This window comes from Ostrinia nubilalis, chromosome 2 (genome assembly GCF_963855985.1).
Source record: "Ostrinia nubilalis chromosome 2, ilOstNubi1.1, whole genome shotgun sequence".
Classification (NCBI taxonomy): domain Eukaryota; kingdom Metazoa; phylum Arthropoda; class Insecta; order Lepidoptera; family Crambidae; genus Ostrinia; species Ostrinia nubilalis.
In genome coordinates, this window is record NC_087089.1 from 9985600 (window position 1) to 10000000 (window position 14401).

At 43.0% G+C, this 14401-nt stretch overlaps 1 protein-coding gene across 1 annotated transcript in view; it reads right to left on the reverse strand.

Annotated features, from left to right (window-relative positions):
* Nucleotides 1–348: 348 nt before the first annotated feature.
* LOC135082768 (ATP-dependent RNA helicase DDX3X) overlaps nt 349–14401 on the reverse strand; it is a 20379-nt gene continuing 6326 nt past the window's right edge. Inside the window, exons 3-13 of the mRNA XM_063977536.1 lie at nt 12900–13082; nt 11383–11657; nt 9792–9935; nt 8429–8640; nt 7702–7827; nt 6927–7281; nt 5671–5797; nt 4690–4842; nt 3762–3957; nt 2598–2770; nt 349–1946 (exon numbers count right to left, since the gene is read on the reverse strand). Coding sequence (XP_063833606.1) covers nt 1840–1946; nt 2598–2770; nt 3762–3957; nt 4690–4842; nt 5671–5797; nt 6927–7281; nt 7702–7827; nt 8429–8640; nt 9792–9935; nt 11383–11657; nt 12900–13082 — 2051 coding nt within the window. The 3' untranslated portion in view covers nt 349–1839. The remainder of the gene's footprint in view (nt 1947–2597; nt 2771–3761; nt 3958–4689; nt 4843–5670; nt 5798–6926; nt 7282–7701; nt 7828–8428; nt 8641–9791; nt 9936–11382; nt 11658–12899; nt 13083–14401) is intronic.

Below are 14401 nucleotides of genomic sequence, written 5' to 3' on the forward strand. Positions count from 1 at the left end.
GGCCGCCCTCTATCTCGAAAACGGTTCACCGTATAAAAAATTTTTTTTAACAAAATTTGTAGAGAATTTTGTATTCTACAATATTGATAATAAATACAAATAGCAAAAAACCCATAGGAAATGAGATATTTCCAAAAAAAGCGATTTTTGTGACCTTTGACCTTAAAATTTAATAGTTGCTTACACCCTACCATATGTAGGTTTTGAGACAACTTTTAGGGTGTCAATGTACAAGTATTTACAGACTTACAGCTGGGTATCTCGAATTCCGAGATTCTTACCTAATTTAAGCTTAAATGACTGGACTAAAAGGATAAAGTATAGGTGTTTGAAATGAAAAAACTTGAATATAGTGTTTCTTAATTTTTATTGGTAAATTCACATTCAAATTATAGACCACGTCGATGACAGATGTTACAATATGGATTTCTACAGACAAAATTTAGTAATTATTCTCTATGATACTGTATCGGTACTTTTCAATTTCTAAATCTACTGCATCAATAGCTACATCGATTTTAAGTGCATAAATGCTTCAAAATTCCGGTGTCAGGAGTGAAGTTCAGCGATGAGACCGTCAGAAAATAGAAAATACACAATGACATCATTCATTAGGAATTCACGATACAGATCGAACATCAAAAATATTTCTATATTAATAGTCGACTACTCACATAATCGTTATTCAAATCATAAACGCGTGCGGGTCACGAGAGACATGACACAAATGATTCGTGATTGTCATAATTTATGCTAATCGTAGAGATTCAGCGCGGCGGGCCAGCGCGCTCAGTCGCACCGCTCTCTAGTACAAACACTATCAGTAATCACGGGGCAATTTCAGTCCGACTCTCGGTAAACCGATAAGAGAAAATTAATCTAACACCCCTCCCTCACCACGGCGCGAAGCCTTGGCCACTTAACGCTATCCTCGTACAGAAGCTGCTACAGTACACTAGTCGGTAAGGAAACGTGGGAACCGAGACCATAATCATCATTGTAATTTCGCATTTTGTGACGACAAGATGACAAGCTTTGGCATCATACAGTATCGTAGGTATAGATAGATAGTGATGGGCAACGCCACGACTCATATGGACCGTACCGGCCCCGACCTCTCGTGTATAAAATATAAAAATAGAAGTAAAGCATATCGGTTCACATCGTAACACTATTTACTTGGAATTCATAAAATAGGTTATTGCGTGCTATTTAAAAATCCATTTAAAATATAATATTTCTATTAAAATTGCGATCATGAGTTAAAATTGCTAGAGTGCAATATCACGCGGCCGGTACGGAGGAGACCCGCCCGTGTCTTGAATCGTCAGCGGACCTCGGCCTTCGGGACATCGACACGATTGGGGACCCGCAGTAAGTTACCGCATTACGTTATCACTGGGATGCGACGGGTTATTGCATACTCCCTCGACCACAGTGAGACTTTAGCCTTGGACGTTTATAACATTGGCACCTCGCCATATAGATCTATAAATAAAAAACGAAACTATAAAATACGATATAAGACTAAATATACTTAATGCGAAAGTGGTGCAACAATAGATCACACACTGAAACATTACACGGTACGGTCGTATGGGTGTTTATTAGTAAATTGTTGATATTGACAAAAATTTCATACAGCCTAGGGGGCGGGCGACATGGACGCGGGTGGAGTAAGTAAGGCGTAGTTCAGACACGCGCGATAACGGCGCGGTTTTTGGGTGATTCTCATTGGCTGAGGCGGCAACCGCGCGATTATCGTTGTGTCGGAACCAGGCGTAAAGAGAGGGGTGAGTCGTGTCGATGTCCCGAGAGGATGGCGCGGTGAGGCGGCGCTTACGAGTCCCACCAGTCGGGCCCGCCGCTGCCGCCGCCGCCGCCGCCGCCGTACGAGCCGCCGTAGCTGCCGCCGTACGACCCGCCGCCGCTGTAGCCGCCGAATCCTGGGGGAAAATATTTATTTTGATGTAATTCACTTCTACTTGGCATCAAACAAAAGACTATCAAGATGAAAACTTAGAGTAGCGTTACTGAGTATTTCCCGCCTAGGTGTGTCCTAAAAACATTTATTTCCAAGAAAATGGTTTTATAAAATTCTTATAATTGATAACTTTAAAATCTGAACGTTCAAATAGGTTTGTAATCAATAGTCAATGGGCCAGGTTACGAATGATAAGATAACTTGGGTGTATAAACCCAATACAATGAACTGTCCCACCCATGACATTGACAGGGGGGCGCCACCGTCAATACCGGATCGCTGTTTCCAATTTTTGCCATGTTGAACGATGGTAGCGCCCCCTGGTCAATGAGTTTGGTAGGACAGTTCAGTGTAGGTCATCTATAAAACGTCAGATTTGCATATCACGCGCAACAATCGCGCGTTTTTATAGCTTCGTAAAATAAGTAAAGTTCGGATTATTTTGTTGTAAAATATTTGAAGTTCACTTGTAGTATCGAGTGCTTTATTTTTGACACTTCGACAGGTTATGTCTGGCGTAATGTGATATTGTATTGTAAATACCTTTGATACAATAAATACATTCGATACATCCTGCCACATTTTATTTCTAGTAACAAATAGCTTCACAAACCTGAGCCTCCCATAGTAGAGGGCCCGGCGGAGCGCGGCGGCTGGCGCGGCTGGGTACGGAAGTCCCTTGCGCCGAAGCCGGCGCCGCCGAAGCGCCCGCCGCCGGAGCGAGAGCCGCCGGCGCGCCGACCGCCGCCACCCAGGCGCCCGTCGGCGGCTGTGCTAGTAAGCCAACTGGAACACACGTGGGAAATATTAGTCAAGTCTTTCATCTTAAATTAAAAGTAGTTTCCTAAAATTTACACGAGCACGATTATCAATAGAAGCTGAACGACTTGACACACTAATGACGTCATCTATCTACCGGGTATCTTCCATGTCCTTCTGGATGTACTATATCGTTTCATCCACGAAGACGTGCAACACCAATTTTTGGTCGAGGGAAGCGCGGGGCGCGGGGAGTTTGATCGGAGCAATCTGAGCGTCATTATTGTAGTGTGCGTGTGCACATGGATGATTTAGCATGTACCGATAACACTCAAACATTAGCGGAAGAATGGTGGGGCGCGTTTTCGTGGATGAAACGACTACAACGTCTGCATCTGATAAGTCTGAATGCATATTTCACAATTAGACCACAGTAATTTATAAAAAACTCGAGATTTGTGTGAAAATGTACAGACAGTGTCAAATAGTTTGTGAAAGTAGCCAATAAGTTCGCAACACATCTTTGCAGTAGCTTTGGAATAAGGTTGTCAACTTTTAACAATGTTGACAATTAATTTTGCAGCATCCGAAAAGGAGTATAGTCATAATCCCTCCACAAAATCATACATGATAGATAATAGTGTTTCTGCAGTGGAGACTGAATGACCTGACGATGATGATGGGACTCACTTGGGCACGTCCTGCTTGGCCTCCACCAGCAGTTCCACCAGGTCGCGCGCCAGGCCGCGGTTGGTGTCGTTGAAGAAGGAGGTGGCCACGCCCAGGTTGCCATGCGGCCGGTAGCCCGCTGCGGTGATTTTAATGATGATGATGATGATGATGATGGGACTCACTTGGGCACGTCCTGCTTGGCCTCCACCAGCAGTTCCACCAGGTCGCGCGCCAGGCCGCGGTTGGTGTCGTTGAAGAAGGAGGTGGCCACGCCCAGGTTGCCATGCGGCCGGTAGCCCGCTGCGGTGATTTTAATGATGATGATGATGATGATGATGGGACTCACTTGGGCACGTCCTGCTTGGCCTCCACCAGCAGTTCCACCAGGTCGCGCGCCAGGCCGCGGTTGGTGTCGTTGAAGAAGGAGGTGGCCACGCCCAGGTTGCCCATGCGGCCGGTACGACCGATGCGGTGCACGTATTCCTCCACGTCCGACGGCAGGTCGAAGTTGATCACGTGGCGCACGTGAGGGATGTCCAACCCTGAAGGAAAAGGGTTACGTTTTATTTACTGTCACAAAAACCAATTTAATTCAACCTTAGAACAATCGCAGTGGTAAGCATGTAACACTTCTGTTCTGAGCGCGAGCGATTGTCGCACTTGGAAGCGGTATTTTTATAATGCGAGTAAGAAAATATTCAGCATCGTCTGCGTGCTTCTATCGCAATCGATGAACCACAGATGACCTTTAGTAAGTTTGTCATTAAAGGATTTGCCACACTGAATGCGGTTTGCGTTTAGGTCAAAGTAAACGCAACTCGCAGTATGTGTGTTTACTTTGACCTGACCACAGACCGCATCCATTGACTTGTCTTTTAGTAAATCAGCTGGCACTGTATAAAAAGAAAATGAAAGGTGAATTTAATAACACATTTCCTGCTTGCTGCGTTCTTATTATGATAATAGATTTTGTAAGATATTCGATACGAATCGAAATCTACGGCGAATGTCACTGTCTTGTATCGTTTAGACTCGATTGGTCCAATTCGCAATTGGGCCAATCGTGAAAAATTCACAAATTGGCGATTAGTCCAATTCGCTATTGGTCCAATTCGTAATTGGACCAATTCGTTTTTTTCTGCAATAGTAGTAAAAGTTGAATAACTTCCTTATTTCTTTAATTTTGGATATCCTTTTATTTTGGACCAATAGCGAATTTGTGAATTTTTCACGATTGGCCCAATCGCGCCTAAACGTCTTGTCGTTATGCATACCTCTGGCGGCGACGGCCGTGGCTACGAGTATGGGCGTCTGGCCGGTGCGGAAGCGGCGCAGCGCCTCCTCGCGCTCGCGCTGCGAGCGGTCGCCGTGGATCGACGTCACCGGGTAGCCCTGCGTGTCCAGGTACTCCTCCAATTGGTCCGCGCCTGAATGAATAAAAACAATCATGAATAAAAACCCGTGGACATTTTTCGAAATCCTATATTCTTCTGACAAAATACTTGCGGATTCAGAGATATTATCTCCCAGATCCCAGACTACCTAACCTTTGGGTTTTATTCGAAGTCAAAATAGATCCTGGCTATAGGAGATGTGGCGAAAGTGTAGGGACACATTGTATTTTGTTGAGTTTGCAATATTGTATTTCATGCGAGTCGCATTCTGTGGCGCTCACTGGTGATACATAATAGGTGCTACATCGGTGACAAAGGTATACATAGGTGTTACAAAAGAAAAAAAAGAGTGGTGGAATTAGTCCTGAATCAAAATTGTATACCATCTAGTTCCAATAACATAGATCTGACAAAAGTTTAGAGTTTAGACATTCTCAAACAACACAAATACCGAGACATTTGCATTGTGTGAGGATCGAACTCGCAAGCTCTGGTGTAGTAGCAGAGAACTTAACCACTGCTAACCATGTATTAGAATCTTAATGAAGTCACCATGAACGCCTCCTTTCTTGCCCATATTTTCATATATTTCAGTAACTCTCATAGATATGTAATTTGGTTTGTATACATTTCCATAAAGTTTAAATTATGGATCAAAATACATTAGCATAAATTGACCAGTGTAGTTTGGACGATTGCCAAGTCAGATGTTTGTTTATGCAGTCGGTAACAAACATATTTATATGTACTTCCTGTTTAAGGTGTAAGAAATGGTTATAATTATACGAATACCTTGTAGCAAAAGGATAAAACTCCGTTATTTGCAACTGTTAGGTTATTTTTTTTTTATCAAATATTTACCTTTTTTAGTCTCGACGAATACGAGGATGAGTTGGTCCTCTTCGGGACGCGAGCGCTGGAGCAGATTGGAGGCATTCAGCAGATCCAATAGGAATGAACGCTTGTCCATTTCTTCCACCCAAACAACCTGTGAAAAATAAACAAAATATTTTAACCATTATTTCTAAACTGTATATTGTGCAAAGACCAGAACATCATGCTAGATACTATGGCGTCTTATTTAGTTGATAAACAGTTAACAGACTATAACGTAGTTGTTCCAGAAATCCTGCACCTTGAATGTGCTCGGGGAAAGTCACGCAAAACTTGATTATCTTGCGGATCTGCGGCTCGAAGCCCATGTCCAATACACGCTCTGCCTCGTCCCATACAACTTGATGCTTTTTAAAGCATTCAGAACCTAGTGGTTAATTACATAATCTTACTTTCTGGGTAATGTTCTCCGATGTGGACCCAACGCGGCCGACGACCGAAAACACGTAGTTGTGCAGGAAATCTTGCGCCAACACTTGGATCTGCTTCGGGAAAGTCGCCGAGAACATGAGCGTTTGTCGTTCCCCAGTCTTCGGCATGGTGTGGCATTCCACGATCTTGCGGATCTGCGGCTCGAAACCAATGTCCAACATGTGGTCTGCTTCGTCCAGCAGAGCATGATGCTTTTTAAAGCATTCAGAACCTAGTGGTCAATTGCAAGGTCTTACCTTCTGGGTAATATTCTCCGACGTGGACCCAACGCGGCCGACGGCCAAAAACACGTAGTTGTGCAGGAAATCTTGCGCCAACACTTGGATCTGCTTCGGGAAAGTCGCCGAGAACATGAGCGTCTGGCGTTCCCCAGTCTTCGGCATGGTGTGGCATTCCACGATCTTGCGGGATCCGCGGCTCGAAGCGCATGTCCAATGCGCGACCTCCTCGTATGAAGACACCTTGATGCTTTCTAAAGCATTCAGAACCTAGTGGTTAGTTGCACGATCTTACCTTCTGGGTAATATTCTCCGACGTGGACCCAACACGGCCGACGGCCAAAAACACGTAGTTGTGCAGGAAATCTTGCGCCAACACTTGGATCTGCTTCGGGAAAGTTGCGGAGAACATAAGCGTCTGGCGTTCTCCTGTCTTCGGCATGGTGTGGCATTCCACGATCTTGCGGATCTGCGGCTCGAAGCCCATGTCCAACATATGGCCTGACTCGTCCCCTTCACCTTGATACTTTTTATAGCATTCAGAACAGTACCTAGTTAATTGCAAGGTCTTACCTTCTGGGTAATGTTCTCCGACGTGGACCCAACGCGGCCGACGGCCAAAAACACGTAGTTGTGCAGGAAATCTTGCGCCAACACTTGGATCTGCTTCGGGAAAGTCGCCGAGAACATGAGCGTCTGGCGTTCTCCAGTCTTCGGCATGGTGTGGCATTCCACGATTTTGCGGATCTGCGGCTCGAAGCCCATGTCCAACATGCGATCGGCTTCGTCTAACACCAGATGGCGGCAGTGGTCGAGCGCCACGCGGCCGCGGACCAGCATGTCGACCAGGCGGCCGGGCGTGGCCACCAGCAAATGGCAACCGCGTTCTAGCTCGCGTAGCTGCTCGTGGATCGGGGAGCCGCCGTATCTGAAGGATAAATGGCAAATTTTAGCTTCCACTGTAAGTCAACCGACTGTGGATTTTGAACTTTAAATCTTTTTACAGAACGTTCCATGGACATATTTCCATGAAAGTTGAGCTGTAGAAGTTTACCTCCTACACAAAATGTAGAATGTCGTGCGACACGAATCTCTTTGTCTTACAAACACACTCCCCACGCATACCACGTAAGTGGTAAATGTAATCCAAGTGGATATTTTAAGATGTGAAATTGATTATGTCACTGATAAGATTTCACACCATAAAGGCTGAATAAATTGAAATAAGGGTTTTCACTTTTAGAAACACGCATGCGTTTTCTTTCTTTCTGTGAAAAACTGAAATTTACTCAGGCGAAGATACAGACAGAAGCTAGGTGTAGTAAGTGAATGTGAGTATGGAACTTACACGACGCAAGGCCGCACACGAGAGCGGTAGGCGAACTTTCTAGCCTCGTCATAAATCTGGGTGGCGAGCTCGCGCGTCGGCGCCAGCACCAACCCCAGAGGGTACTGTTTACGTCTGTTAAATGGCCTGCAAACAAAACAAAAATAAATAAAATACTTTTAAAAAACAATAAATAAATGAGACCTTTGCATTTAAATTGAAAAAATATTATTTGATTTTAAATGTAGATCTCGCGACACTTCGGAGTACAACTCTAGCGACTGCTAAAATGTGCATTTACCCGATGTGCAAGTCCTAAGCGCAAGTGCTATGTTCTAGTCTAGAGCGTCGCTAGTGAGTGCTGCGCACACTTTGCTTGACGGGCCCCGCCTCGTATACGTATATCTGGTTGAGTATGGGCACGAGGAAGGCAGCCGTCTTGCCGGAGCCGGTATTCGCGCACGCCAAGACGTCTTGCGCATACTTACAGCAGTTCATTATCATACTCATTGGACCCCGGCTCGTATAACGCCAAGCCATGACTTTCTGCACGCAAGTGTTATGCACAAGCGCGGCTCTAGTGCTGCTAGTGAGTGGTGCTCACTTACCCCATGTGCTTGACGGGCCCCGCCTCGTATATCTGGTTGAGTATGGGCACGAGGAAGGCGGCCGTCTTGCCGGAGCTGCTAGTGAGTGAACTATGACGTTCTACGCGCAAGTGCTATGTTCGAGCGCTGCGCAAACTTACCCCATGTGCTTGACGGGCCCCGCCTCGTATATCTGGTTGAGTATGGGCACGAGGAAGGCGGCCGTCTTGCCGGACCCGGTCTGCGCGCACGCCATGACGTCCCGGTGCGCGAGCACGATCGGGATCGCGTACTTCTGCACCGGCGTGGGCTTGTCATAGCGCGCGAGTGCTATGTTCGAACGAGTTATTTCCGTCAGGTTAACCTCCTCGAACTGTTGACAAACGAAATTGGTTATTACCATAGAGATATAGAGAGATGCCAACTAATGCGCTGAGTACGAAACTAGGTGTCGCATTAGAAATTCACACACACAAAGTAATCAAAATTATCCATTGCGGTATTAGGGCTCAACGTTCGAATAATCTTTAGTACTACGCAAGCAATGTAAGCTGTTTACATTATGACGACGCTGCTGTTATAATTGCTTTCACGAGAAATGTGTTCTGTTTTTGGGCATATTGCTGGGACACCGGCCCCGCCCCCTTGTCACATCTCCCTTTAGTTTCTGTGATCTGTGGTTATTACTAAGTGTTCGTTAATGATATTTCACAAGTTGCCGTTTAGCTACTTCCATTGTAAACGTCTAACATTGTTTTCCTTATTTACGTAAACACTTTTTGTTTTCAATTGAAATGACTACAAAGAAGTTTCTTTTCCGTATTTAGAGCTCTCGCCCATGGCGACTTTATGTAGCGATGCAGTCGCGCTGCTGCACTTCTGTAGTGCATTGCAAATGGGACTAACGCGCGTTAGTAGCGATGCTACCTCGCCCACGGCGACTTTTTACTTACAGATGCTTGGGATGAGATGATCAGTATTCACAATATGATTAGTCTATAAAATCTTTTTGATCCATTACTCAACCGAAAGATACTTCTATTCATTTGATAAGTAACATTTGAACTACCATGCCTACATTTTGTTCTGTTCTGACAGTATTGTAGTGTATGATATTGATAAAAAGGTAAATGACCTTTGCTCAAAATGATTCCAATAAAATGCAAGTTTTGCTCAACTAGATAATAAATTGTGCCACTTGTGATATGAATTGTTGATTAGAATATTTAATTTCATTTTATAACACATACTAAATCAAAATCAAAAATATTTTGTTCAATTTAGACCACTAGTGGCACTTATGAAATCAGAAAGTCCAGAAATCCCATTCTTCTATTCTTTAGTGTGTTCGTAATGAGTATATTTATTTATGGTTTGTCTATCGAATGCAGCTGGTGTATGAATTTATCTTTTGTTAAATAACTGCATATTTGTTACAGTAGGCAATATAATTTTTACATAACACTGCCTACAGTAAGCCACAGTAAAAAAAAGCTAGTACAAAAAAGTTCAAAACCAACTCACGCTTGTAATATAGTCCGGTACGCGCTCGCCGCTGGCCTCAACCGGTATATCCTCGTATTTTGAGAAGTTGATGCCCGTGTTGCCCGTGCCAAACAGGTCCAACTCCTGCCGCTCGTCGCGAGGTAGCGGGACCGTCCAGTCATTCTGCGAAATAAACGTACACGGTCAAAGTGCGTTATGATATTGTCATCGATGTAAAGCGGACCAGACACTGTCAGTATTTTTTTTTTAGAGAAAATCCTGTTGAACAAGTGATTAACTTTTTTTTCTTCTTTTCCTGTCTTTTTTTTACTGGCCTGGAACCTTGTCCATTGGCCGAAAGCTAGTTCTATTATGCTTGTGTTACTAGTGGATTCATCACAATAGTCCAGCGGCGCGGGAATCGAACCCGCGTTTTTCGGATCACAGTCTGACACCGACACCATTTGATTGGGCTATTGTCGTGTCAAAATAATGACATCAATACAGTGGGTCTAGACAAAGTGCAAATTATAATCGCAAACCAGTCGAAAAGTGGTCGAAAAGCCCCTTTTTTGTATGGAGTTTTGACGGATTCGATTTTCGATTCGATCAAAAAGTGCGTTTTGTCTAGGGGGGCTGTTATTCTTTCTTTCGGTAATGACATTCTAAATCTTCCCACATATTTATAGCTTTGTCTCACTATAGCTGCCACTACACACTGTCAAAAGTAGTGACATTGCTAAAATGTAAGTGTCTGGTCCGCTTATAAGCCCATACCGTTGCTGTTGTGACGCTGGGCAGTCCTTTATCTTCTGTAACTACCACCAGTTCCCAATCACCTGATTTTGTACTTTGGACTACATGCAATAGCTGATTTTATATGCCTCCTTTTTCGTCACAAGCGCCCAGGCTCAGCAAGCATGCTTTGTACGCTTGTTATTTTTTTATTTACAAAACATAGCAGAAGCAAATTCTAGAAAGTTCCGGAAGATATCTTTATCTTTGTTTGGAAGATTCTAATACAGGTCAAAACGAAGCGTAACTGTGATTGATTCATTTATTCATGTAGTTTAAACAGACGCTTCAGATTATTGAAATGCGGAGGAGATGGATAGTCCTTAAAACTAGCTATTTTTAGATGCTGTAGGTGAACTCAATGTCGTATTTGTAATCTTACGTGGGTTAGTATAAATTACTTGTACTATGTCTTGAATATATGAAACCTTAGGAATGACAGAAGTTAATAACTCTTGAACTTATCCAAATCTTTAATAACAATGTCTTGAAATTGTATAATGAGATGCAAGTATTTACATTCGTCTGCGAAAGGTTATCCAAGTTCATTCGGGGTCAATTATGCTGAATTATAATACATTTAAGTGACTTTTAAATATTTTCAAGGAAAAAGCTTATGAGTAATGAAAGAAAAGGTTTTATTACAGATCTGGTGCAGGCTAGGTATTCATAAGCTGATCGGTCTTCAAAACTCACGGTATCCTGTCACCGTTGTGGCTGCAAAGAGCAGCGTTGCTCCGCTCGAGTCCGGAGCAGTCACCGTGACCTGTGGTCTTATCTACTAATGAATGTCTGAATTTCCATTTGATTGCGTATGACTCACACTATCACTAACCTCGTCCCTGCGAGAGCTAGTGCGGCGGACGTCGTCTGTGGCCCAGCGGGTGTTGCTGCGCTCTTCTGCGCGCGGCTCGGGCTCCTTCCACCGGTCGTTGCGCGGCGGCGGCGGCTCGCTGTACTCCTCGTCGCGGCGCACGTCGCGGAAGTCGCGGCTGCGCCCGCTGGAGCCCCGGTCAGAACGTTCCGACCGGTCAGAACGTTCCGACCGGTCAGAACGCTCCGGCTCCGCCCAGCGATCTGAATCGCCATTCTGGTATCCTGGCTCACGACCTGTGTAGCGGGAGGAAGTCAGTCAAATTGCAATTATTTCGGACTGGCCAGTGACATGACTCATTTCCCCGGTTTGAATTCGAATATGCAAATATACATATTTTTAAAGCATGCGTGTACTTTTGCCAATGCACATGTAAAATATACAAGCTATTTAAATAATATCAAATAAATAATATAGATATAGGATAAAATAGAATGTTTCGAGCGTTTCCAAACCAATATAGAGTACATATTAATTTATCAGCAGGCGTTTAAATATAATCGACCTTGGAAGGTCGCATGTCACCACTCATTCTGTGTCGCCTTCTTACCTATATTTGAAGGGATTTACTGAGTACCATGTCACTCGACGCTCAACACGCCAATGCCTGGGGAAACTGGACCAAACAATTCTTACAGAATTTTTGGAGCAATTTATATTTCATTTTATACCCGTTACTAATTAACTAACGCGTAAATTAGCAAAGACAACATATCTTTTAACTGATGGACATACTCATTAGAATAATAAATCAGACATCATATTTGAAAAGGCTACAAATAATGCGATGACAAACAACATAACAAAGGGGTTAGACATTTACATATTCAAGTGCGTACAAGATGGTGATCAACAGTTAAATCGATAAGATTTTCATTACTATTGCTACAATTCTTATAAATCTTGAAAATACAAAATATCGTAACACCTATATGGATGTCTGGCGAAGTTCTAGGTAATAATAGGTACGCTTAGCGGTCGAGCGGAATTAGTGAGTCATCAACTACGTAACCGGTTGGATTGTATTAATCTAGCTATAACTACAACCAGGAGCAAAAAAATCGATCAAAAATAATTAAAATTATGAAATCTTGTTGTGAAATTTAATTTAATTTAATTTCCTTCTAATGCTTATGTTATTAATTATTAATAGTGATTTATTGGAGAAATATGAAAAACATATTTATTATGAAATTCACTAAAGGCTTTCTCCTCACATAAAATACAAAATGGAGATAGCAATTTTTTTTTATTACAAGACTAAAAATTAAAACTATAGCCCGTATTATAAAACAACACACTTAAGAATAAATCTACACTAAGAATCAAATCAGATCAAATCAACCAATAAGGGCCTTGAATTTGTGCTCGAATTAGACTCGTCGTCGTTTCAGAATACGCGCGTAAATTACAACAAAACTTTTTTGCTCCCAAATGTAAAGTAACTACAAAACGGTCTGAACAATCAAACACATTACCGCGGTCCCTGCGCGGGTATCGCGAATCGTAGCCGCGATCGTAATCACGGTCGCGGTCACGCTCGCGGTCGTCGCGCCGGCCACCACGGTCGTATCCTCTAGAGTTGCTTCCGAATGATGAACGGTTCTCCTCCGGTGGGTCGTTAGAACGGCTGTCTAAGCTCTGACGCTTAGACTCTTCCCCTGTCAACAAACGGATCTGTTAAGTCCCGAACGAACGATTCCCCTGTCAACTAACGTATCTTTTAAGTCTTAAACGAATGATTGAACTATTCCCTCCTCTCGTTCCCATCGCTGCAACTCCTGTGTAACCAGGATCTACAGCTTGACCGCCGATAAAAACCCAACCCATGAAGGTCAAGTATGTCCCAGGGGGAAACTTAACCTGTCATTGGATGCGCAACGATATTAATCAGAATAACTTAAGATAGAATAGAACAGGACGAACGCCTCGCTCAATGGTTGAGTGGAACGATAAACCATCAACGTCATCGTCGGCTCTTCACAACTCACGCTTGAAGATGAAAGTTAGTCACACAATCGGAGAAAGTATTCTGATGTTGAAGTCATACTGTATGAGGTTCAGGGAATTTCCCGAAATAAATGTTTCATCGGAAAGATAAAAACTGTAATTAATCATATCAGGGAATCCCTCGTAGATTTCAAACAAAGGAATCGACTTATTAATAAAAAAATTAAGTTCCTAATCCGATCCGATAAATTCGGCAACATTGCATCTAGCGTACATACAGGGCGTTCCAAAACTAGCACGTCTCATTGACACCGAAAGGCCTAAAACGCACTGAACAAGACTAATAAATAATAATAACGTCACAAATAAGTCATGAAACTTTTCTATGAAAATATTATTAGGCTTGTTTGGTGCGTTTTAGACCCGTTAAGTGTGACGTGCTAATTTTAAGACACCCTGGATGCGTGCAAAGTTTAAAAGTAGGTAAAATGATGTTAAAAAATAGTTTTTACTCAGGATTATTTTCAATACATATTAAAAAACAACAAGTTTAGGTGTTTTCAACTGCTTAGGGTCATATGTTCGCTAACGTAAATAGCACAACATATTATTGTAATCGCAATTTGTCCATTGCTTTATTATCAGAGAACATTCGAGTTTGATGTATAGGGATAATGTGTACGATGCAACTGCATAATAATGTTAATTTACGTTGATGTTAACCGAAACGTAAATGGCGCGCCGTGCGCCTTCAAATCCTGTCGCGTAGGTAGGTTACTACGTCGCAAACACCTACGGGATTATACCAAATTACCAACTCACTTCAAGGAAATTCATGAAAAAACATGAAATGGTAATATAAACGTCTCATTCAGAATGCAGGTTATAAACAAAACTGCAGTGTTTTTGAGAAAACATGTCACTTGAGATTCGGAATACTTATGCAGACTGGTGAACAAACATAACTTCATTATTATTGTAACACATGCCGTAAATGGCAGCAAATCGTATCGGTGCGGCTTCATTCAGG